General features: G+C 41.0%; 1 protein-coding gene across 3 annotated transcripts in view; it reads right to left on the bottom strand.

Moving 5' to 3' along the window:
* The window catches only part of znf710b (zinc finger protein 710b), an 84,003-nt gene that overhangs the window by 20,151 nt on the left and 39,277 nt on the right, over positions 1–24,575 (bottom strand). For all 3 annotated transcript variants that reach the window (XM_034187017.1, XM_034187005.1, XM_034187012.1), the window contains 2 exons: positions 10,863–12,437; positions 2,320–2,511 (listed from right to left, as the gene is read on the bottom strand). In XM_034187017.1, the coding sequence (XP_034042908.1) occupies positions 2,320–2,511; positions 10,863–12,395 (1,725 nt within the window). In that variant the 5' untranslated portion in view covers positions 12,396–12,437. The remainder of the gene's footprint in view (positions 1–2,319; positions 2,512–10,862; positions 12,438–24,575) is intronic.

The raw sequence follows: 24,575 nt of genomic DNA, 5'->3' as shown, positions 1-24,575 counted from the left end.
TTTATGATGATTTATTTAATTAATTTAAAGCCTGATTTATGCAGCTGTAGCTCTGTAACTCCATGTCATGGAAAGACAGTTTTAAAGTTCTCTGTTGCTGGATTATGCTTTATTCTGCATTAGTCAACAAGCTTTTCTTTCTACAATCATCACCCCAATTCAAAGGTAAGCTGCACAATTTTCTCTTTTTCTAACTCCGTGTTGTAAATTTGTGGACCTTTCTACCAACTGTATATAATCCTGAAATGGAATCAGCGTGCGCACTGCAAAAACTATTCAAATATAATGAGAGATGAAGGAGTGAAAGCAGAAAAGTGTCAAATCACAGCCTTTTGCTATCTGATTTAACAGGTGCACGTCAGGCTGCGGCTCCGTGTCTGAGCACGGTGTGAAAAAAATAAATGCTCGGGCTTTAATCACGGAATTGACTCCGGCCCCACGTGCAAGGTAATGGAAAAACATTGCAATCAGACAGGACATTTTATCTGATGTGAGCGAAAAATCCATTATACAAAATCCGCTATATACGGTGTTTATTACATGGAAAACAATACAAAAACTTTGGGACTTTTTTGTCCAGTGACTGCGAATATCTGGTTTATACGATGATGGTTTAGGTGAGTTTTTCTGTACATGGGACTGAACAATAAATTTACCTGTCCAAAACTTTGATGATGATGTCGGCTTCCATCCCACACGGCTGACTTTATTTTCCCACATTTTGCTTCTGTTCGGCTCTGAAGGGAATCTGTACATCTTGAAGCCCTTGGGTCCATTTGTGCGTCCAATCGCACAACAACCCGGCATTTTCAGCACATAAATAAATAAAATAGGTGGATTTACATGCAGATAGGTTAACAGTGAACACTATTTTGGCCCTAAGATGGCACCACGAGTCACATGACCGATTTTTTTTGGGCTCGTCATGTCGCTACTCTCTGAATAAAGGGACTCTAGCTGAGAAAGCTGCTTCTGTGATGACAGAGACAGACAGAAAGGTGATGACGAGTGGCTGCTGTTAACAGGACAGTTGGGATGTGGACCAACTCCCAGCCCTTTGAGTTATTGGCTAAGCTGAGCTCAACCGATCTGAGAGACAGCCCCGGTGTCAGTGACACCAGCAAGTTTGGAGAAGACCGATGGTACAACGCTGTTTTTCTGTGGACAAAAGACAACACCACACAGTGGAACAATAACTCTTCATGGCACTGTATGTACGAACATAACAGGAGTGAAATCAGAGACATCACTTTCATGGTATGTAATCATTATTATTTAATCTTACTGAGACATATGCATGATTTTTGTTTTGAGGTTTTTTTAATACACCGCGGGTTACAACGAGGCCGAGGTGGACATATGTTGATCGCAAAATACAAGAATTTGACTTGAAAGCCAAATTAAAGCCATATTACATTTGTAGACAAAAAGCAGCCCGGTGTCGCAGACTGAACAGTCCACCTAAAAACTGGTCCACCCTGCCTTCACTGCGCATGCGTCATTTGGGACCACAGCAGCTCATCTGAGACTGAGTCTCTTCACCAAAAGCGATCAAATGGATTAATGTGATTGTTAACCATCAGATGACAAGGTAAAACCTCTTAACTCATTCTAAAGTCAGTTCAAGCAGAAACGAGGCAATAATCTCATTTCACTACTGGCGCACTGAAATAATGTAGGCAATGCAGCACATCAGACGTATGCCATGCAGCTGCTACGCTCCGACTGGTCCGCCATCTTTTATGATGAAATAATACTGAATTTATGTGGAGATGATTGTTGTACAAAAGCTTCAGATATCTGTCGCTGAGACAGATGATGACTGGAGTGCAGATTTAAGCAGAAATGAGATCATAATCCGTGAACCGTGCCTGATGCTTAGAAATGACACATGCGCAGTGAAGGCAGGGCGGACTGATTTTTAGTGGGGACCATTCGGTCGGTGACACCGGGCTGATTGTGTGTACTGATGTAAGTCGTGTCGTGAACTGTAACTGGACACAGGTGGACTGACCTTCAGACAGCGAATACTCAGCACTTGAGGTTATGTCACTTTTATGGCTAAAAATAGCTCTGAATCTGTGTGCATTTTTCAGAAGCTGTGTAGCTAATTTATTTTTATCAGCTACATCAGGACTTGCACAACTTAGAGTTGGAAGTAATGATTCATAATCTGGTACATCATTTTTTAAAAGATAGTGTTGATTGGAGTGCGATATGCCCTTTACGAAAATATTTAAACTTTAAGCAAAAAAAAAAAAAAGTTAATGTTATTATAAATGAAATGAGCTTGCACACATTTTTAACATAAATACTTGCTTTGCATTTGAATGGCTTGACAGGTAGGTGGACTATCATGTGGGTCTTGAGGGTCTGTTTCTGGATGAAGCTCTTGAAGCAGACGTGACACTGGAAGGGCCGAACACTGTTGTGGATGAGCATGTGTCTCTTCAGGTTGGCAGACAGAGTGAACTCTCTGGAGCAAACGTCACACTTGTGACCTTTCATCCCCTGAGGAGACCCAACAGGAAGACAGTGTCAATCTCAAACAGGGCTTCTATTCTAATTTATCAACAGATCTTAAAATTCTTTAGTCACATGTTATACGAAAACTGAGAGATAAGTACACCAACTGATATGTGGTATTCTCTCCAATAAGAGTGAAGGTGTTACTTTTTGTCATTAAAGAGCAAAATGCCAGACCAGAATGATTTTCCTTCATATGGTGTGCTACCATTGTGTGATATTTTATTGAAATATTCATAGTATAGGTCATGTGGTTGACTTCGTGAACAGAATTTAGCTCCTAAGAGCTGGATTACAGATTTGTGATTGACGTGTGTGGATTTCAGGCTACGGGTAAGATTACTAGTCACTGAATCACTGGACAAATCTGGCTGACTGACTGTCAGTCAGCCCACTCACTCTGCACACAACTAGGACTGCTTCCTTCCCAGCAGGGGGAGCAGTAATCACAATGTAGACTCACTAATACAGTAAAACCGTCATATAAGAGATTCAGGTAGACCAGCACATTTTTTCCTTAATAACATAAGCCACTATATGTATAAAACGGACAAAATCCACTGTATGCATAAAACGGACAAAATACGTATGTAACGGATTAGTTACATACGTACGGAGGCACCGAACGATCTATGGGGAATCCCCAGCACCAACTAGGCTTACATATTTTCTTGATTAAAAGCCTGGCCTTGAATCAAGACCTGCCTCATTGAATGACAGGGTCAAAACTTCGTCTAAAAAAAATAAATGCCTTCCTTAAATAAGGGCCACGTATTATATGCATTAAAAAAGATTACATTTGGTCGAGTCACTCATTTTTCTAAGTCTGTGGCAGAATGGTACCTTAAAATACTAAAGTCTGATTTGTGCTTCTGCAAGTTTGTAACTATGTGGCTATGCAATCACGTTGACGCGCACGTGACCCTTTAAAGTTCTCCATTGCGTCTTTATGCAATTTGCCGCAGGAACAATGGCTTTTTCTAGATCAATTTGTCCTTCAACGAGCTCCCCTTCTTTATACAATCATCAGCTTCCAAACCAACAGTACTGTATGTATAATTTTCCTCCATGAATTGCAGGTCGTTTGAGCTTCTTCTTCTAACTTCATGTTGTAAAGTTGGTCATATCTGAGGACTTTTCTGCCAAAAGTATTTGATCCGTGATGGCAATGTAATTTGTGTGTGCATTGCAAAAACTTTTAAAATATGACGGGAGAGGAAGGAATGAAACCAGTAAAGTCACAAATCACGGCGCTTGTGGTGTCTGTCATTTAGCAGGTGCGCAGGCTCGCAGTGATGCAGAGGGCACTGGCCTAAAGCAGTTTGGTTTGTCACATTCAGGGATATGTGCTTTTTTTGACAAAGTTTTTTTATTCGGCACACAAAATATTCAAATAGAAAAAAATGAACAATTCCACAAACAAACACAGACAAAACTAGTGAGTCCGAAAGGGTGTGGGCTGAAGCAAAGCTTATTAGCGCCCACCCCTGCTAGTACAAGTCCAACAATTCTAATCAGTCATATTTACATAAATACAAATTCACTACTACATGTCGACACACAGACATACACATCAATATACTATTCACTTATAATTATATTTATATAGTACCAGATCACAAGAAAATCGAATCAAGGCACTTTATGCCAGTAAGGACTAACCTTACCAACCCCCAGAGCAAGCACTAGGCAACTGTGGTGAGGAAAAACTCCCTATAAGGAAGAAACCTCAAGCAGACCAGGCTCTTGGGGGTGACCCTCTGCTTGGGCTGTGCCATATATACCTATATACATACGTATATACTTTACAAACATAAATATATATATACATATACACAGTCACTTATATACATATACACCTACCCATATCTATATATCTACATACGCATATACATACCCACACATTCAAATATACAATAAGTCCCACTTATAAATTGAACATTCCATATAAATTAAATTATATTTGCTTCTTTATGATACTTAGACATAATGTTCTTTTTGAGTAGTTTCTTAAATCTTACTAAGGTACTCATTCTACTCATTCTAACCTCTGTTGAACATTTGTTCCATTTCCTCACCCCAACCACAGACACACAAAAACCCTTTACATTTGTTCTTACTGGTGGTTTCATAAAAATTGCACAACCTCTTAAACTATATCTGGATTCCCTCAATCGGAACAGACTCTGGACATGGCTCGGTAAGGCTTGGTTTTTCGCTCGAAATAAAGTTTGAATTGTAATGTAATCGACCAAATCTATGAATTTTAATAAATTTAAAGACACAAATAGAGAATGAGTTGGTTCACGATATTGTTTATTGCAGATGATTCGTATGGCTCGTTTTTGCAAAAGGAATATTGGATTGGTATTTGTATGTCATATATGGTACCATCAGAGAATGATATAAAGTAAGTAACCCTTCTTGCGGCAGTAGGTCTTTGGCTTTATACAAAATGGCTATAGTTTTTGACAATTCTGATTTCACATAATTTATATGTGGTTTCCAGCTAAGTTTATTATCAATTATAACACCTAAAAATTTATTCTCTGTTACTAACTCAATTTCCTTATTGCTTATAGTTAAATTTTTACATTTTGGTGCCTGTTTATTTCCAAATATAATACATTTAGTTTTCCCAAGGTTGAGTGACAACTTATTAGCGTCAAACCAAACCTTAAATTTTTCCAGTTCTTTCTCCACTATGTCCAGAAGCTGTTCAAGATTTTCACCGCTACAGAACACAGTTGTATTATCCGCAAAAAGGACACATCTCAGTGAACTCGACACCCAACTTATATCATTTATATAGATTATAAACAACAAAGGACCCAGCACTGAGCCCTGCGACACCCCACATGTGACATCCCTGAGTTCAGAATTTGTATTATTGAATTGAACATACTGAAATCTGCCTTGTAAATAACTAGCTATCCATTCATATGCCAGACCTCTGATTCCATATTTCTGCAGTTTAATTAATAGTATTCCATGGTTAATTGCGTCAAAGGCTTTCTGTAAATCAAAAAAAAAAAAACACCTATTGTGTATTGTTTATTGTCAATTGCAGTTGCTATACTTTCCACAAAGTCCATCAAAACATGTGATGTAGTTCGAGACCTTCTGAATCCATATTGTTCTTCACAAATGATGTTATGCTTCAGTAAATAATCATTTAATCTTTTAGCAAATATTTTTTCCAAAATTTTGGAAAATTGTGGCAAGAGTGATATAGGTCTATAATTAGAAAATGTGTGTTTGTCACCAGTTTTAAATAGAGGAATTACTTTGGCTATTTTCATTTGAGAAGGAAATTTACCAGTACTTAGTGACATATTGCAAATATAATTGAACGGTTTTACTATACAATCAATAACTTTTTTTAATAAAGCCATATCCAAATTATTAAAATCAGTCGATTTCTTACTTTTTGAACCATGAACCAGATCAAGTATTTCCCTTTCATGAGTACCACCAATGAACACTGAAACAGATTTGTTAAACATTGAATTATTTACCCAGAAGTTATTAGTTGATGAGTCAATTTTACTGGCAAGATTTTTACCCACATTAACGATTAACGATCCATGATTGATTTCTGTTGCTGCTTCACAACAGAAATCTCCTCTGATAGAAAGTCCAGAGATTTTTTAATATCGTCACCTTCCTCCGCTGTCAGAACCTTCTTAGGCCCCATGGTCGGCTTATGAGCAGCTTGACGATCGCCGATGTTAACAGCCTGCGTTGTTTGTCACCGGGATGGATCTGCACTGCGCTGGTGCCGCGCAGCCTCGGTGTTTCCGCGCTGATGGATCCGCGGTGGTTGCACGAGGCCTCGGGGAAGTGGCACTCGTGACGCGCGGCTTTAATGACGCAGCGCGCGGCCTCGGTGAATTCACCACGTTGGGCGGGCCTCGGACGTTGCTACTGTCCAGTCGCGGGGCTAAGTTGCCGGTTGAGGTGGTATTCCCACTGTCCGGGTTGGCAAACACCGGCGTGGCACAACCACCACCTCAGAAAACTCAGGTACAAACTTTTTGCCGCTCGCTCTGACGACACGCAGCTCTGAGAGAGTGATGACACGCAGCTCATCCAGAAGCCCGGGCAATTCTGAAAGTCACCCACTTCATGTGTGAAACATAAACCATATTACAGTGCAGGCAGCAATCAGCATTTTGTTAATAATCGCTGGCCTTGAATAGCGCCCTGCCTCACTCAGGCACCGGGTCTGATCATGGTTTGAAAAAATAAATGCCTGGGCTTTTAATCAAGGAAATACGGTTCCCACTTTCCTCAAATCAGTGAGTGTCAGTGCTGAACGTCATTTCGTATCTCTGTTACTTGGCACATCCAGACTGCTCTGTCCGGTATATGCGAGGTTTTTTTTTTTTTTTTAATGAAGATGCATTGCAATCGGACAGGATGTTTTGTCTGATGTGAGCGATAATCCATTATACAAAATCCGGTATATATGGTGTTTATTAGATGGAAAACCATACAAAAGCATTGGGACTTTTGCTTTTGTCCAGTGAATGCAAATATCTGGTTCATATGCTGATGGTTTAGGCGAGTTTTACTGTAGATCAAAAAACGCACAAGAGATGATAATCTACTGAGAACACACCTGTCCACTGTACACCTCTGCTATTTTGACGAGAATGTCTACTAATTAACCCTGCTAAGCTAAATCATTTAAAATTGCAGTTTTTTTTTTGTTTGGTTTTTTTTTTACATATATGCCATGCGTGATTTAATTTAGAGTACATAAAATTATCTATCCCCCCATGTGTTTGGAGTGTCTGATGTCTCTCAATTTCTGTTTCCAAAAACAAAAACACTTTGAGACCACAGCATCAGAAAAATGTCAAGTGCATGCTTCAGGAAAAAAACTAACAAATATTTAATTAATATAGAATGGTAATAAGTAAAACTATGTCTGAGCATTCTTACGTTTTCATCTCACCGTGTTTGTGAACAATTGCATACATGTTGTAGAATAGTGCAGCAACACTGAACAAATGCATGTACTTGTTAATCTGGTCAAATGAGAACACAAAATGTCAATATTGTGGATTTACAGAAACAAATCCTTGAGAACAAAAATACCAGTAAAGAGACATGCGTCTTCTGTTTCTCATTTCCTGTGTGCCATCTAAATAAAAAAGATAATAAGATAATAAAAACAATGAAAAACACAATCATCTGCAATGCTTTGATTGTGACTTTCCCTAAGACTATCTTCTGTGGACTGATTTGACAGCACATTAATTGGCTTATTATTAATATATTTTACCAAGGCTCAGATGAGAGCAGTGCGATGTTAAAAACCTCTGCTAGTATCCTACTGTTCAGCATCAAAGTTAGCAGTCAGCACTTTCAAAAAGAAGATGTCAGAATCTGACATCTGCTTGACAGATTTTGACTCTATCAAGTATGTCGATATAATAAAAGTGAGATCCTCCACCTGCTCTTCCCTTGAGTATATCATGTATGGCACATTATTTTTCTCCAATAAAATGCTCTTTCACCATTTGCTCAATCCATTGGTGCTGGAAAAAATAATCAATAACTTCTGCTTCATACTAAATATCTACACTGTTGTAGGCAAAGTGTCATTTTAAAAAAATATACAACTTTGATGATCCACTAGGCTGGACGGTATATCGGTATTATGGGTCATACCAATATATTTTAGAAGGAGATATGTAAATAGGACAATGTCATAATACAGATATAGCTTTGATGTTGCATTATAAGCATTTATTTTTTTAAACACACACACTTTCCTGCAACATGAGGCAGGCAAGGTTTGATTCAACACCGCCTCTCTCTCAACAACAACAAAAAATGCAACGTAGCTAAAAATGACATGGACACCTGTAGCATTCTGGGGCCATGGAAAAAACAGCATGAAAAGTTCTGTTTAGACCGTGTGGCGCTTAGCATCATCACGGGAGTTTGGCTGCTTTTTTATTCCTGGCTGCAGAGAAGGGATGAAATGAGGTGAGGCAGCTGCTCAGATAGCAGTTCCTATAACAGTTATTCAAAAACTGCATCTTTTTATCATTCAAAAATGACATATTTTTGTAACAGGCCAGTCACAATCACATGGTCACGAATTTTGCAAAGAGCACAATTTTTCATTTTTATCCTATGTTGAGCAACTTATGACCAGTGTAAAATATTGTAATTTAGGGATATTGGTTCCAAATTTCATGAAGTATCCTCATCAGAATTCAGAGTTGTGACTATAATAACAATCTTTGCATTTTCTGGCATTACCGACTTTACATAGCAGAAACAGACCATACAAATTTGGAAGAAAACAGGTATATACGAGGGCTGTCAATAAAGTATAGGTCCTTTTTATTTTTTTCAAAAACTATATGGATTTCATTCATATGTTTTTACGTCAGACATGCTTGAACCCTCGTGCGCATGTGTGAGTTTTTCCACGCCTGTCGGTGACGTCATTCGCCTGTGAGCACTCCTTGTGGGAGGAGTCGTCCAGCCCCTCGTCGGAATTCCTTTGTCTGAGAAGTTGCTGAGAGACTGGCGCTTTGTTTGATCAAAATTTTTTCTAAACCTGTGAGGCACATCGAAGTGGACACGGTTCGAAAAATTAAGCTGGTTTTCGGTGAAAATTTTAACGGCTGATGAGAGATTTTGAGGTGATACTGTCGCTTTAAGGACTTCCCACGGTGCAAGACGTCGCACAGCGCTCTCAGGCGCTGTTGTCAGCCTGTTTCAAGCTGAAAACCTCCACATTTCATGCTCTATTGATCCAGGACGTCGTGAGAGAACAGAGAAGTTTCAGAAGAAGTCAGTTTCAGCATTTTATCCGGATATTCCACTGTTAAAGGAGATTTTTTTAATGAAAGACGTGCGGACGGGTACGTGCGTCGGGACGCAGCCGGCGCAGTGCGGCGGCACAGGAAGAACACCTCCGTTGGAAGCCTTAAGGACAAGTTGGAACATGTCCAGCTTGTCCTTAAGGCTTCCAACGGAGGTGTTTTTCTTGTGGCGGGCGCGCCGCGCCGGCTGCAAGCCAACGCGCCAATCCGTCCGCACGTCTTTCATTAAAAAAAATCTCCTTTAACAGTGGAATGTCCGGATAAACTGCTGATTCCGAGCTCTTCCGAAACTTCTCTGTTCTCTCACGACGTCCTGGGTCAACAGAGGCTTACATTTAGAGGTTTTCAGCTTGAAACAGGATGACGACATCGCCTCGGAGCGCTGCACGACGTCCCGCTCCGTGGGGAGTCCTTACAGCGATAGAAACAATCCAAAATCTCTCATCAGCCGTTAAAATTTTCACAGAAAACCAGCTGAATTTCTCGAATGATGTCCACTCGGATGTGCCTCACAGTTTTTGAAAAAATTTTGATCAAGCACAGCGCCAGTCTCTCAGCAACTTCTCAGACAATGAAAATCCGACGATGAAAATGACACTGAAAACTCTCGCATGAGGGTTCAACCTTGGCTGATGTAATCACACGTGATTCAAATCCATACGTTTTTTTTTAAAAATAAGGTCGGATACTTTTCTCACAGACCTCGTACAAGGAGCAATACAAGAATATACATGTTATCTTTAATACTAAATTTAACCCAGGTTATGTCCTCATTATGAGACTGTTACGAATTCTACATAAATCACCAGACACAACACAACGGATGTTTGATGGCTCCGTGGATAATTCAGATTACCATCCTGTATCTGAAGTTTCACTGGCAAATCAAAGTGTTTCTATCATCAATTCATACCATCAGGTACTTGCAAATTTGTAGCACTGAAAATACATAATTTTTACTTTACTTTCTGTTTAAAATAAAAAATATATATATATTATTTCAAGGTAATAATTTAATGCATGTCTCAAGTAGGTACTAATGGAAAAACTTCATCACAACAGAACAGTAACAACTTCCTATACATAAATGGAATTTGATTGTGTCTCACTCGTTTGTCTTCATTTACTTTATAGCAGTGGTGTCCAAAGTATTCCAGAAAGTGCCAAGAGGGTGCAGGTTTTCTTTGCAGCCACTGACTCAAGCAGGTGATTTCACTGATGAACTCATTCCAGCTGCTCAAAGTAATGGTAATCAGTGAAATCATCTGCTGGAGTCAGTGGCTACAAAGAAAATATGCACCCTCTTAGCACTTTCTAGAACATTTTGGATACCACCGCTTTATGGTATAATTCATGTTTACAAGACGGAAGAAACCCCTGAAAAATCTCATCAACTATGCGTGCAATATTTGCATTTTGCCTGTAACTACAGTAGACATAAGTCTGGATGGGATTGGACATATTTAGTGTCAGTGTGCATACCTTATGAGTGAGGGAGTGCTGACGTAGATGGTGGAGCTGCACAAACTCCAGGCCACACTGTGAGCAGGTGTAGGGTCGTGGACTCTGGTGCTTCAGCAGATGGTTCTGGAGTTGGCTACGGTATGCAAATGACTTGCTGCACTCTGTACACTGGAAGGTATGAGGGCCTTGGTGGCTGGTCTGGTGGCGTTTGAGGTGGGCATAGGTGGGGAACTCCATGCCGCACTGTGAGCAGACATGGCAGCGTCCACGCTCGTGCTTAACCTCATGCGCTCGAAGCTCACTGGGATAGGCAAAGCCGCGGCGGCAGAAACGGCAGCTATAGGGTTTGACGTCGGTGTGCTGAAGCATGTGCCGCTTCAGATGGCTGGTTTGGGTGAAGCCCTTCTTGCAGACAGTGCACTTATGGGGCCTGGTACCTTGGTGGGTTAACAGGTGTGTTTGAAGATGACTAGGCTGTTTGAAGAGTTTGCCACAGTGTGGACAGGCATGCGGCTTAATGCCATTGTGTCCGAGAATGTGTGTGACCAAGTTGTACTTGGACGTGTACGATTTGTCACACATGCGACACTTCCAGCGCTTCAGGCCATCTCCCACATCCACACAGTAAGATTCGTCGATCTGTATGTTGATATCTAGCCTGTCAACTCTACGCCCACCATGCCGACGAGGAGGCTGCTGATGCTGAGGCTGCTGTTGGTGCTGTGCCCCACCACTCCCATCAGTCCACATCATGCCTTGGCTGCCATCTTCGTACTCACCCCCCATGCCCATTTCCCCAGAATCATAGCTGCCCACTTCACTGGTCTGGAAGTAGCTGCTGATTGCTTCCTCTTGCTGTGTGGTCTTCATCATGTTGTTCCCCTGGTGGTCCACTGATTCTTCCTCCTCACGACCACCTCGACTGTGTCCACCCATGCCACGCTGGCCCTGCAGTCCTCGGTGGCCCTGCTCCCCTCCACTGAGGCCCACTTGAGAGGGAGGAGGGTGGCCATGTGTGCTGGGCTGCTGTTGATTTGACGCTGCCCGATCACACTCTGCACAGTTCTTATTAGTACCTCTGAGAGTGGCTGGATCGACTTGAACTAAACCCCCTCTGGGAGCCATATTGTTAAGCATGTGAACACATGAGGACATCACAGAGTTCACCCCTTCCCCTTTCACAAGGGATGAGGACCCTTCACCGCCTTGAAGGCTGTGCCGATCATGAACAATCATTTTCCCTTCAGGGTGTTGAGGAGGCCCCTGTTGCCACCTCCTCTGACTGCAGCTGGGTTGCATCTGACCGTCTTCTCCCAAATTATCTCCAAGATAATCTCCGTTTGCTCCAATAAGCTGGTCTGCGTACTCGTAGTCAACTCCGTCTACTGGGGGAGCAGGGGACTCTTTGGGTTCACCAGTGTAGAAGCCGTTGGGTGCAATGGTAGCTCCAAACACTTCATTCTGGGAGATAAGACCTAGCACGGCAGCCTGGGCCAAGGACAGCACAACTACTGGATCTGTCTGTGTGCCTGTCTCCACCAGCCTGGCCATTACCTTGGGCTCACATCTACCCAGGCGCCGGCTCGCCTCCTCCTGCAACAGAAAGAGGCATACAAGCCCATATGATCAGTACATCATGATTGTGAGGAAGTATTTAACAAATACATATCTGACTCATTTGTACACTCATCAAATCAAACTTTTGTTCTGAGGCATTCCACTGTATATTATTGTGGGGAAAAGTAGTTGCACTTCCACCTGTATCATATTCATTGTTTTGGTACAGCCAACTCCTAAATTTTTGTCTCACACACACACACACACACACAAATTAGGGATACCAATAGGTCATGATGGAAGAAGCTGGAATGACCCAAAGGTGGCATGAGGGAAGGTGCAGAAGGGGCCACCTAATTCTATAATCTCCTTTATATTTATCACAAATTGATATCACAGCTCTATGTTTGTTTGATAAGATTAGTAACCACAAGAGTTGTGTAATCATTTTCACATTTTTGGCTTCCCTCATCCTAACTGACCTGATTTTAAAGTGAGAACCCCAAACAGACCCAGTAATGTCCTCTTGCAGAGCAGAGTGCAGACAGGACACAGAGGAAGAGACACAAAAGCCAAATCATGACTGTATTCGCTTCGCAATATTTTCGCCTTGAAAACTAACACACACACACACACACACGGAGATTGATTTTTTTTTACGCAGAAGATAAAGAAACAAACACATTTTGTGCGTTTCCTAGGAGATCTCACACACCTACATATTGATTTAGGTGGATTTATTTATTTGATTACAGCTCACCTCCTCAAGGTTCCTCATGTTCAGCAAATGCGCATGTGTTGCTTCATCGCTTGATCAAGTGGCACTTTGATTCACTGTGAGAAGTACAAACCCAAGAAAAAGGTCCAATTAGGACACTTGCCCCCCCACCCCCACCAGAATTTTACACCGGGTTTACACTGATCTCACAAAGGTTTGTGGCATCATGTTTGTACACCATGCGGGAAATTGGCACCCCTGATTAATTAATACAGATGACTATGACAAAATGTTTAACAGTGTAAATGGGCAGCAGAGGCATGAAAAAAAGGATGCACTAAGCTGACTTTTGCTAAGAATACTCAGATTGTTATCCAATAACAATACCACAATTGTTTTTAATAATGTATATACATCACACTGTGGAACTGATTTGGATTTGAATAATTTCTACTGTATATAACACTGGAGAATGTCACTTCCATAAGTCACTGAAGAACTTGTAGAATTTTAACCAAAAACGCATTTTACATGAATACGATTAGCAAACCACAAGGGTTTTATTGTATATATGTAACAGATGCTGGGTGATAATGCAAAATCAAGGTGCGCTGCAGTGTGCAACACGGATAGTGCCACCAAGTTTAGGGAATCTGCTTCATCTGGTTAATCCAGTGATTCATAACGCATAGAAAAGCTCTCACACGCATCCTTAAATGAAGTACTGCATTTTCCCCCAAAATATTCATATCATAAAATCATATGGATCACATTTGTGAGCCGCTGTCCCTATTTAGTACAAGTTTGCCGCTACTAGCAGCACATTGTGATCAAGCTAATTACAAAAGTTTATGTTTAATATGAATTAGTAAGATTTCACAAATGGGATGATCAGTGCATAGCAACACGGCCTCCGATGTGCACACTCAAAAAAAAAAAAAAAAAAAAAAAAAAAAAACTTGCTCAGTGAACATAAAAAATTATGTAAAGTATTTCCACCCAAATGAAATGTTAATTTTGCTGAGTGTAAATTTGTTGGGTCAGCATGATGAATTTGTGTTACTGTTGCCTAATTACCATGGTTCAGGCCAACATGGATGCTAAGGAGAAAAAAAAGACAGCAATGTGATTCATCTATAATATTCAAGACAGCAAAAGTTACCCCGAATGCTATAGGCGTTTGGAAAGCCCCCCCGAAAATTTTGAGAATACAAGTGCCCTGTGGTGCATTCTGGTGCATTCTTTGGACTAAATTTGGACCTGAAACAGCTGTTAAATTTCTCTTGTGATCTCATGCAGTATGGCACAACATGTGGCTTTTAAATGTATGTTGTGCATCCTGTAGGAGCATGTACAGAATATAACACAACAGTTTATAAATATAGCTAAATCTTCATGAAAACTTTATTTAGTTTGTTTGTGATTGGGCTCAAAGACTAGGCAATTAAAAATCATAACTCTAAACTAAAATGTTATGAATAACGTCATAACTGCTTTCAGACTAGGTAAAGAGATATATCATAATATCATACCATAATACTGAAGCCACTCGATTACTATTATTCATTCAATAATGCACAACAATAAAATGTTAAATTTGTTTAAATTATTCATCTCAGTCTGAGCCCAAACACCTCTAAGAATCTGAACCTGAATTTATTTATTTTTTATTTTATACAGAAATGTATTTATTGATTGGCATACCGTGATTAACATACCTTATAGTAAAAAAGCCACATATTCTTGTGTAAATTTGTGTAAATCCACTTAAAGCCACTGTGTCTTTTTCCCATGAAAAAAGTCTACATTAATAAAAACTCATTTACATTCTTGTGTAAATTCATGCAGCCTAAATCCATTCAAAGCAGGTCTTTTTTCCCAATGAAAGAAAGTCTAGATTAACGAAAAAGTCACATAATCTTTTCTAAAAATCCTGTTTGAACAGCACAATGTTTATTTTCCAGAGAGAGAAAAATTCTTACCGTGTTTCCTGAGGGCACAGTTCACTTTTCCCGTTTCTTTTGTCTTTCAGGTGTGTTGATGAAGCCAGTGACAATTCCACGGATTCTTGTCCTTATCAGACTTTTTCAAACAATCTTTCTCGTCATCTTCTCTCTGTCCGACATCAGTCCGTGACAGAGACATGCTGCACAAGTCTTCTTTTAAAAACTTTAGGGCCACATCCCAAGGGCCACAGACAGTTTGTGAGACGACCCTCAAACTCTGAATTCAAAGCCACAGTTCACAGTGAAGACAGTGAAGCATGGTGGTGCAAGCATCATGATATGGGCATGTTTCTCCTACTATGGTGTTGGGCCTATATGTCGCATACCAGGTATCATGGATCAGTTTGGATATGTCAAAATACTTGAAGAGGTCATGTTGCCTTATGCTGAAGAGGACATGCCCTTGAAATGGGTGTTTCAACAATGACCCCAAGCACACAGTAAACGAGCAAAATCTTGGTTCCAAACCAACAAAATTAATGCCTCGCAGATGTGAAGAAATCATGAAAAACTGTGGTTATACAGCTAAATACTAGTTTAGTGATTCACAGGATTGCTAAAAAAGCAGTTTGAACATAATAGTTTTGAGTTTGTAGCGTCAACAGCAGATGCTGTTATTGTGAACACCCCCTTTTCTACTTTTTTTTTTAACTATTAGCCCAATTTCATAGCCTTAAGAGTGTGCATATCATGAATGCTTGGTCTTGTTGGATTTGTGAGAATCTACTGGTACCTTGTTTCCCATGTAACAATAAGAAATATACTCAAAACCTGGATTAATCTTTTTCGTCACACAGCACTACTATTATTCTGAACACTACTGTAGGTCACTCAGCGAAATTGTTTCTGGCTACATTAATGCATTTTACTTGGGTGGAAATACTTTCCGTAATTTTATTATGTTCACTGCGCAAGTTAAATTTTAAGTTGTTGCATGTTATGTTAAAACTACATGACTTGAATGTGTTCACCCACCAAACCTATATCATAGAAGCTACATGTTAGACTTACGTTCATGTAACATAAAAATCAACAACACCCATGTTGATTTTTTTTTGAGTGCCGAATCATGTTTTATCAGATGCTATCTGTTGTGGTTTGCCCCTGGTCTGCTGGTTTGTCTATCTGTGTTTCCAGGTGAAGTTGAGGTGGAGATGCTGGGTGAAGTTGCCACAGGTGTGTCAGCTGTGGTTTATGTCAGGGCTCTGCTTCCACCTGTCATGTAACTTATGGGCCCCGCCCCATCTGTCAAGTCAGCACGTGGAGTGACAGAGCGGAGTCTCACAGCTGATTTACATTCTGCTGAGTGGGAGCTTCACAGCTGACTCTCATGGCAGCTCAACATCGTTCTCGATTTAACCTTGGAGATTCTACTGGTTTGGGGCCAGAATCTCTCCTAACACCACGTGAAGAACCTCAGCGTTCCTCCTGATTGGAACCGGGTGCCACGGGTACCCAGCTTGCCATGCCATCGCTCTCAGCTGGTAACCGTCCTCTTAACTTTTGTTTTGGCTTTGTTTAGACGTTCTGCCGTCACTAATGAAGCTCTGCCTTTTTTCCTAGCTGTGAGCCTCCGAGCTCATAATTTTTTTCCTGTTGTGTTTTTTCCAATCTGGAGTCTCCACGCTCTGTATTCTTGTCTTAACCCCTCCGCTATGGGCACCCATGGCCAGGCGCAGTTTGTAATTCACTGTGTGTTTTTTCCACTGCCACTTCCAAGCGCAGTATATGACTCCTCGTGTTTTTTCCTCCTGGGGTATTCCAGGCTTTAGTGAGCACTAGGGGGGAGCTTCCAGACCCTGGTCTTAATTATTGGTGATTTCCCAGGCAAACGCTCAGGCTTAATTTAGTCTTACTATCTTTGCGTGTTTTTCCAGTCCAGAGTTAACCATCAGTGTATTTCTTTGAGCTTTGGGATTGTAATGGTTAAGTTATCAATAACTATTCTTTTGCTGTGTGACTTCCAGCTCTAAACCAGACTTCTGTAATTCAAGTGAATCATTCATGCTTATTCCAAGGTCATGTCCATCTGCCATAGTGCTTAAACTTTGATCTATCTGCCGGCTTCCTCCTGTGTTTTTTTCACCCGCTGCGTCTCACATTAATCAGCTGCTAATTATCAGCATTCGATCCATTCCGCGTGCAAAGTGATCAGCGGTTATTCTGCAATCACTGTTAACCCCGTCAGTGCCGGTTCTGGAACAGTGAGCACGGAAATGTGGTTTTTCTACTGACTGAACTGTTTAGTCATTTTGGTGTCTTCTGTGAGCATATCCACTTACTGATCACCACGCAACAGCTTAAATTCCTGAGATAAATGTAACTGGTTATCTCGGAGTGCAGCACACAGAATTGACAGTTTAGTCCCGCATGCACCTGAGCCTTCACCTGACTGTCTGCCAGTCACATGGGCATGCCTCTGGGGAGCATCACGCAGAACAGAGATCCTGGATACACTGATACTCAATCCTGAACTTTGAACTGAACTTTGGATTTGAACTACATTTTCATCTTTTGAACTTTGATCCAGAATCCTACTCTGAAGGAACTATTTAAGTTAGTATTAATTTCCATGTCTAGGTGTGCACCTGCACATTCTCAGCAATCCTCTCATCTCCCATGCAGTCTTCCAGCCCCAGTAGCTCCACAGGCTCACTTCACCTGGTCCCTGTCCAGTCAGTCCCTGGTCCCAGTCCAGTTGCCCTGTCTGTCCTGTCTAGTGTGCAGTTCTCCCTTATTTGATTCAATAAACTTTTGGTTGTTCCTCCTGTGTCTGCCTTACTGCTCCTGCACTTGGGTCCAACATGCAACCTGGTCCCCAACCATGACAGCTATCATTTGCACAAAAGCAAACAAACTTAATTCTGACAAAAAAAACTGACTGAATCAAATGTTCTGTCCACCGTACAGTAATGTGTTTTTATTTTCAAACACTTAATCCTTTAAAACATTATTCATGACCTATGCATAACATTAAAAAAACATGAAACATAACATCTTCCACATCATCCCAGTCTCAAAGAAGTCAGCAGTGGAGAGCATAAGTGACTACAGGCCTGTTGCACTTACGCCTGTGGTCATGAAATGTTTTGAAAGACTGGTCTCTCAGCACATCAGGGCCTGTCTGCCTCCCACTCTGGACCCTCACCAGTTTGCCTATAGGGCAAAACGTTCCACAGAGGACGCGATCACCACAGCGCACCACACCACGCTGAGCCACCTGGAGCACCTGTGGAGCTATGTGAGGATGCTCTTCCTGGACTTCAGCTCAGCCTTCAACCACATCATCCCAGAGATCCTGGTCCAGAAAATGACACATCTGTGCATCTCAACCCCCATCTGCCAGTGGATCAAGGACTTCCTCACAAACCGCCCACAGTCTGTGAAACTTGGCCCCCACCTTTCCTCCACCATCACACTCAGCACTGGTTCCTCTCAAGGCTGTGTACTGAGCCCCCTCCTGTTTACCCTTTACACTCACAACTGCTCTCCGATCCATCTCTCAAACACCATCATAACATTTGTGGATGATACCACCGTGGTTGGGCTCATCTCGGGGGGGGATGAGTCTGATTACAGAGACGAGGTCAACCAACTGACAGCGTGGTGTTCAGCTAACAACCTGCTGCTGAACACCACAAAAACAAAAGAAATAATCTTGGACTTCAGGAAGGGCAGGGCTGACCCAGCCCTGCTCTACATCCATGAGGACTGTGTGGAAAGGGTCAGCTCCATCAGGTTTCTGGGAGTGCAGCTCTCTGGCAGCTTCTCCTGGACTGCCAACACCACAGTGGTGGTGAGAAAGCCCAGCAGCAACTCCACTTCCTGAGGGTGCTCAGGAGAAACAATCTGGAGGAGAAGCTGCTAGTGTTGTTCTACAGAGCCACCATCGAGAGCGTCCTGATGTACTGCATCACAGCGTGGTACGGGGGGTGCTCAGCAGCAGACAGGAGAGAGCTGCAAAGGGTGATCAACATGGCCCAGGGGATCACTGGTTGTTCTCTGCCCAGCCTGGAAGACATTGCCAGCTCTCGCTACCTCAGCAGAGCTGCCAGCATCATCAAGGACACATTCCACCCCACCAACCACCTGTTTGACCGACTACACTCGGGCCGATGGTATAGGTCAATCAAAACTAGGACAAACAGACTCAGGGACAGCTTACTCCCCAGAGCGATCACTGCTCTGAACAATAACAAACGACATTAATCTGCACTTTTCAAGTTTCTTGTGCAATATCTGTACCCATGTGCAATATTTTCCCGTGCAATATCATTCCACAGTTGTACATAATTTCTCGTTTTACATTTTAGGTTTTGTTCACATTTTGTTTTTAGATGTACATATATTTAAATAATTTATTTTGTTAAAATTTGATTCTCTCTTATTTGGTTAGTAATTACTCACACCTCAGAAAAGCACCTTTTGGAATTGCACTCAAATCTCATTGCAATGTAAATTACAATGACAATAAAGGCGATTCTGATTCTGATAAAACATGAAATTTGCATATTTTACTTAAACTTAAATTGCTTCAAAGTCTGGCTCTTACAAAACTACAAAACTATTTTTTTATTTTGTTCCAGTTTGCATAGGCTTAATGATGTCTGCAAAGACACCGTCATAAGGAGGAAATGGCTCATTACTTCAGGCAGTGAGGGGCCATTAGCACATGCTACCTTTTTGAAATATCAATCACTGCATTACAGATAGTAGTGTTCACTAGTCAGTTGTCGTGCTCCTCACATCCTAGGCATGCTCACCAATCAGAAGTTATTAATATTGAGTAATATTTCAATGTTCTGTTAAGTGGTCATGCTCCTTCATGTTTTACATTTACACAGTGAACACGGAACTGAATCTTTACTTTCAAAACTGTGTTGCAAATTAAATTGCAGTATCTGTAGGAAAAAATTACAATGTGATATTTTGTCAAATTTATTCAGCTTGCTATGCTACATCTACTTCAAATCACTCAAATACAACCCCAACTGCAATGAAGTTGGAACGTTATGTGAATTGTAAATAAAAACAGAATACGATTTGCAAATCCTCTTCAACCTATATTCAATTGAATACACCACAAAGACAAGATGTTCAATGTTCAAACTGATAAACTTTATTGTTTTGTGCAAATATTTGCTCATTTTGAAATGCATGCCTGCAACACATTTCAAAAAAGCTGGGACAGGGGCAACAAAAGACTGGGAAAGTTGATGAATGCTCAATGAACACCTGTTTGGAACATTCCACAGGTGAACAGGTTAATTGGAAACAGGCGAGTGTCATGATTGGGTATAAAAGGAACATCCCCAAAAGGCTCAGCCATTCACCAGCAAAGATGGGGCGAGGACCAAAAGTTTAAGAACAATGTTTCTCAATGTGCAATTGCAAGGAATTTAGGGATTCCATCATCTACAGTCCATAATATAATCAGACGATTCAGAGAATATGGAGAACTTTCTACACGTAAGCGGTAAGGCCGAAAACCAACACTGAATGCCTGTGACCTTCCATCCCTCAGGCGGCACTGCATTAAAAACCAACATCACTGTGTAAAGGATCTTACCGTGGGGGCTCAGGAACACTTCAGAAAACCATTTTCAATTAACAGATTTCGTCGCTACATCTACAAGTACAAGTTAAAACTCTACCATGCAAAGCGAAAGCCATGTACATCAACAACAACCAGAAACGCCGCCTTCTCTGGGCCCGAGCTCATTTGAAATGGACAGATGCAAAGTGGAAACATGTGCTGTAGTCTGATGAGTCCACATTTCAAATTGTTTTTGGAAATCATGGACGTCGTGTCCTCCAGACAAAAGAGTAAAAAGACCATCCAGACTGTTACCAGCGCAAAGTTAAAAAGCCAGCATCTGTGATGGTATGGGGGTGTATTAGTGCCCACGGCATGGGCAACTTACACATGTGTGATGGTATGGGGGTGTATTAGTGCCCATGGTATGGGCAGCTTACACATCTGTGATGGCACTATCAATGCTGAAAGGTTCATCCAGGTTTTAGAGCATCCAAGCAACGTCTTTTTCAGGGACGTCCCTGCTTATTTCAGCAAGACAATGCCAAGCCACATTCTGCACGTGTTACAACAGCGTGGCTTCGTAGTAAAAGAGTGCGGGCACTAGACTGGCCTGCCTGCAGTCCAGACCTGTCGCCCATTGAAAATGTGTGGTGCATTATTGAGCGCAAAATACAACAACAGAGACTCCGGACTGTTGAACAACTGAAGTTATACATCAAGCAAAAATGGGAAAGAATTCCACCTACAAAGCTTCAAGAATTAGTGTCCTCAGTTCCCAAACGTTTATTGAGTGTTGTTAGAAGGAAAAGTGATGTAACACAGTGGTAAACATACTACTGTCCCAGCTTTTTTGAAACGTGTTGCAGGCATCCATTTCAAAATGAGCAAATATTTGCACAAAAACAATAAGGTTTACCAGTTTGAACATTAAATATCTTGTCTTTGTGGTGTATTCAATTGAATAAAGGTTGAAGAGGATTTGCAAATCATTGTATTCTGTTTTTATTTACAATTTACACAACCTCCCAACTTCACTGGAAATGGATTTGCATAATGGAGATGTCTGTACAACATTCAATCAGAAATACTGAATGCTGTACATTCAGTATGTGTTTTTACTGTTCAACCAAAGTGTGACACATCATTAATAGCGCTGGCGCAATTACTCCACGCAACTTATCTTTTTGATTTCAATACATTTCAAATAAAGGCTAGTACTAAAATTTAGGGTCATGGTGTTGCTGTATGGTTGTGAGACTTGAATGCTAACCAGTGACCTAAGCAACAACTGGATGTCTTTGGTACTAAGTGTCTTTGAAGGATCCTTGGGCAGCACTGGAATAACTTTGTATCAAACAGGTGCTTACTGAGCAAGACTAGGATAAAGAGTATCAGTTGCATTTTGAAGGAGTGTCAGCTATGACATACTGGCCATGTGGCTCGTTTCTCTCTGTATGATCCAGCACGCAGATGACTGAGTGTTGAGGACCCCAGTAGCTGGAGAAGGCCAAGGGGACGTCCACGTTTCACCTGGCTTGGGCAAATAGATGGTTATGTTCGAGATGTGGGAATGGAGCCGATTGTCTGAGTGGGTGGTTGCCATCCAGGGCCTGGGTCAAAATGCAGTACCACAGCATGACCTCAGACTTAATTTGACTAAATGCCACAACGTGATCGCTGTGTGAGTGCATGAGGGACATGACATAAGTAGTTTTTGGCTCCAGTCACGGGTCTGAATGGACCCAGTTTTAAAAAATCCCGGTGGTTACAGCAAAGTCAGAGTCTGGTACTAACAAGGCTGATATAAGTACTCAAAGACTGAAGGCATCAAAAATATGGGATTACCTGAAATTAGCTCAAAGATAAAAGGGTGGTTCTTACATTATGCACAAGCTTTCACTGACAAACACAGGATCACTGACACTATGCATGGACACCTGAACAGGAAACATACAGGCACAATTCTTGACAATGAACTTCCAGAAATGGAGGAGAAACCACAGTAAGTCTTGTCTATTCATGTGTTATTAGTATTCAATTCAGTGCTTTCAATAGCTAGTATGAGCCACTGCTATTAACAACCTACTGTTAATGTGACGGAAGCTTCTTTTCTATCCAGTGTTCCTGCAGCACTGTGCATAAAGAGAAAACCAGCAGACATCAGAATGATTTTCACGGTACAGTCCAGCTTTAAGACAATATAATTATTAACAATAATATGTCAAAATCCTGAAGTTTATGAATGTTTAGAGTCATGAGACTGAGAATTCTTTACATGCTTCATTCATACCTAGCTACTGAAAACACTGTTTCGGAGAAAATTTTAAATTAATCAAACAATCTGTAAAATTATCAGATTAACTGATAGAAAAACAGTTGTTAGTGGCAGCCTTAAACACTTAATCTTACACTTAACTGCTTAATTTCTATAAACTCCAGCTGCAAAACACGTGCAATTAATTAGATATAAGGTAACAGGTCTTTGTCACAGCATGCAGCATTTCAAAATGAATTCATGGCAAAATGTGCCCTTGGTCAGGGTTTTCTGAGAAGTCGTAGGTTTTCCCAAACAGGTGTTTGGGTAGCCTTGATGGCATCTAGTGATGGTAGCGCCTGCAGCTACAGGCCTCTAACAGCACTAGGGCTGCAGCTATCAATTATTTTAACAATCGAGTATTCTATTGATTATTCTGGCGATTAATCGAGTAATCAGATAAAAGGTACTTTTGCGTTTTAAAACATCAACAGTCCAGGGCTCTCCCGAAGCAATGGCACAATGTTACTGCGTCATCACGGAGATTGTGAAATTTAGTGTATCCCTTTCTGTTTTCCTGGGGAATCATTTATTTTTTCACATCTTTATAAGTTTTGGATCTTTCCTGGTGTCAGCCAAAGTCTTGACATTTTGCTGAAATGGCGGTAGGATTTACCTTCTGTTTTTTTGTTTTCCCCAACTTGTAAAATTTAACCATTTTAAGTTTTTTCTTAATGGTTGGTGAACTGGGTCCCTGCGTGATATTTTTTTAATCATTCCTTCTCTACGATTCAGCCAATGCATTTCAGCTGGAGGTTGAACATACAAGCCTCGCAGTCAGTTTTTTACATTATTATTATTTTATTTATTTATTCTCTCAAAAATTCTTGAAAGGGTAGTTGTAAAACAGCTAACTGATCATCTGCAGAGGAATGGTCTATTTGAAGAGTTTCAGTCAGGTTTTAGAATTCATCATAGTACAGAAACAGCATTAGTGAAGGTTACAAATGATCTTCTTATGGCCTCAGACAGTGGACTCATCTCTGTGCTTGTCCTGTTAGACCTCAGTGCTGCTTTTGATACTGTTGACCGTAAAATTTTATTACAGAGATTAGAGCATGCCATAGGCATTAAAGGCACTGCGCTGCGGTGGTTTGAATCATATTTATCTAATAGATTACAATTTGTTCATGTAAATGGGGAGTCTTCTTCACAGACTAAAGTTAATTATGGAGTTCCACAAGGTTCTGTGCTAGGACCAATTTTATTCACTTTATACATGCTTCCCTTAGGCAGTATTATTAGAAAGCATTGCTTAAATTTTCATTGTCACGCAGATGATACCCAGCTTTAGCTATCCATGAAGCCAGAGGACACACACCAATTAGTTAAACTGCAGGAATGTCTTACAGACATAAAGACATGGATGACCTCTAATTTCCTGCTTTTAAACTCAGATAAAACTGAAGTTACTGTACTTGGCCCCACAAATCTTAGAAACATGGTGTCTAACCATATCCTTACTCTGGATGGCATTACCCTGACCTCTAGTAATACTGTGGGAAATATTGGAGTCATTTTTGATGAGGATATGTCCTTCAATGCACATATTAAGCAAATATGTAGGACTGCTTTTTTGCAATTGCGCAATATCTCT

The sequence above is a fragment of the Thalassophryne amazonica genome, chromosome 2, assembly GCF_902500255.1.
Source record: "Thalassophryne amazonica chromosome 2, fThaAma1.1, whole genome shotgun sequence".
Taxonomy (NCBI): domain Eukaryota; kingdom Metazoa; phylum Chordata; class Actinopteri; order Batrachoidiformes; family Batrachoididae; genus Thalassophryne; species Thalassophryne amazonica.
The sequence above is the reverse complement of the archived record's forward strand: the minus strand, read 5'-3'. Positions and strand labels throughout refer to the sequence as shown.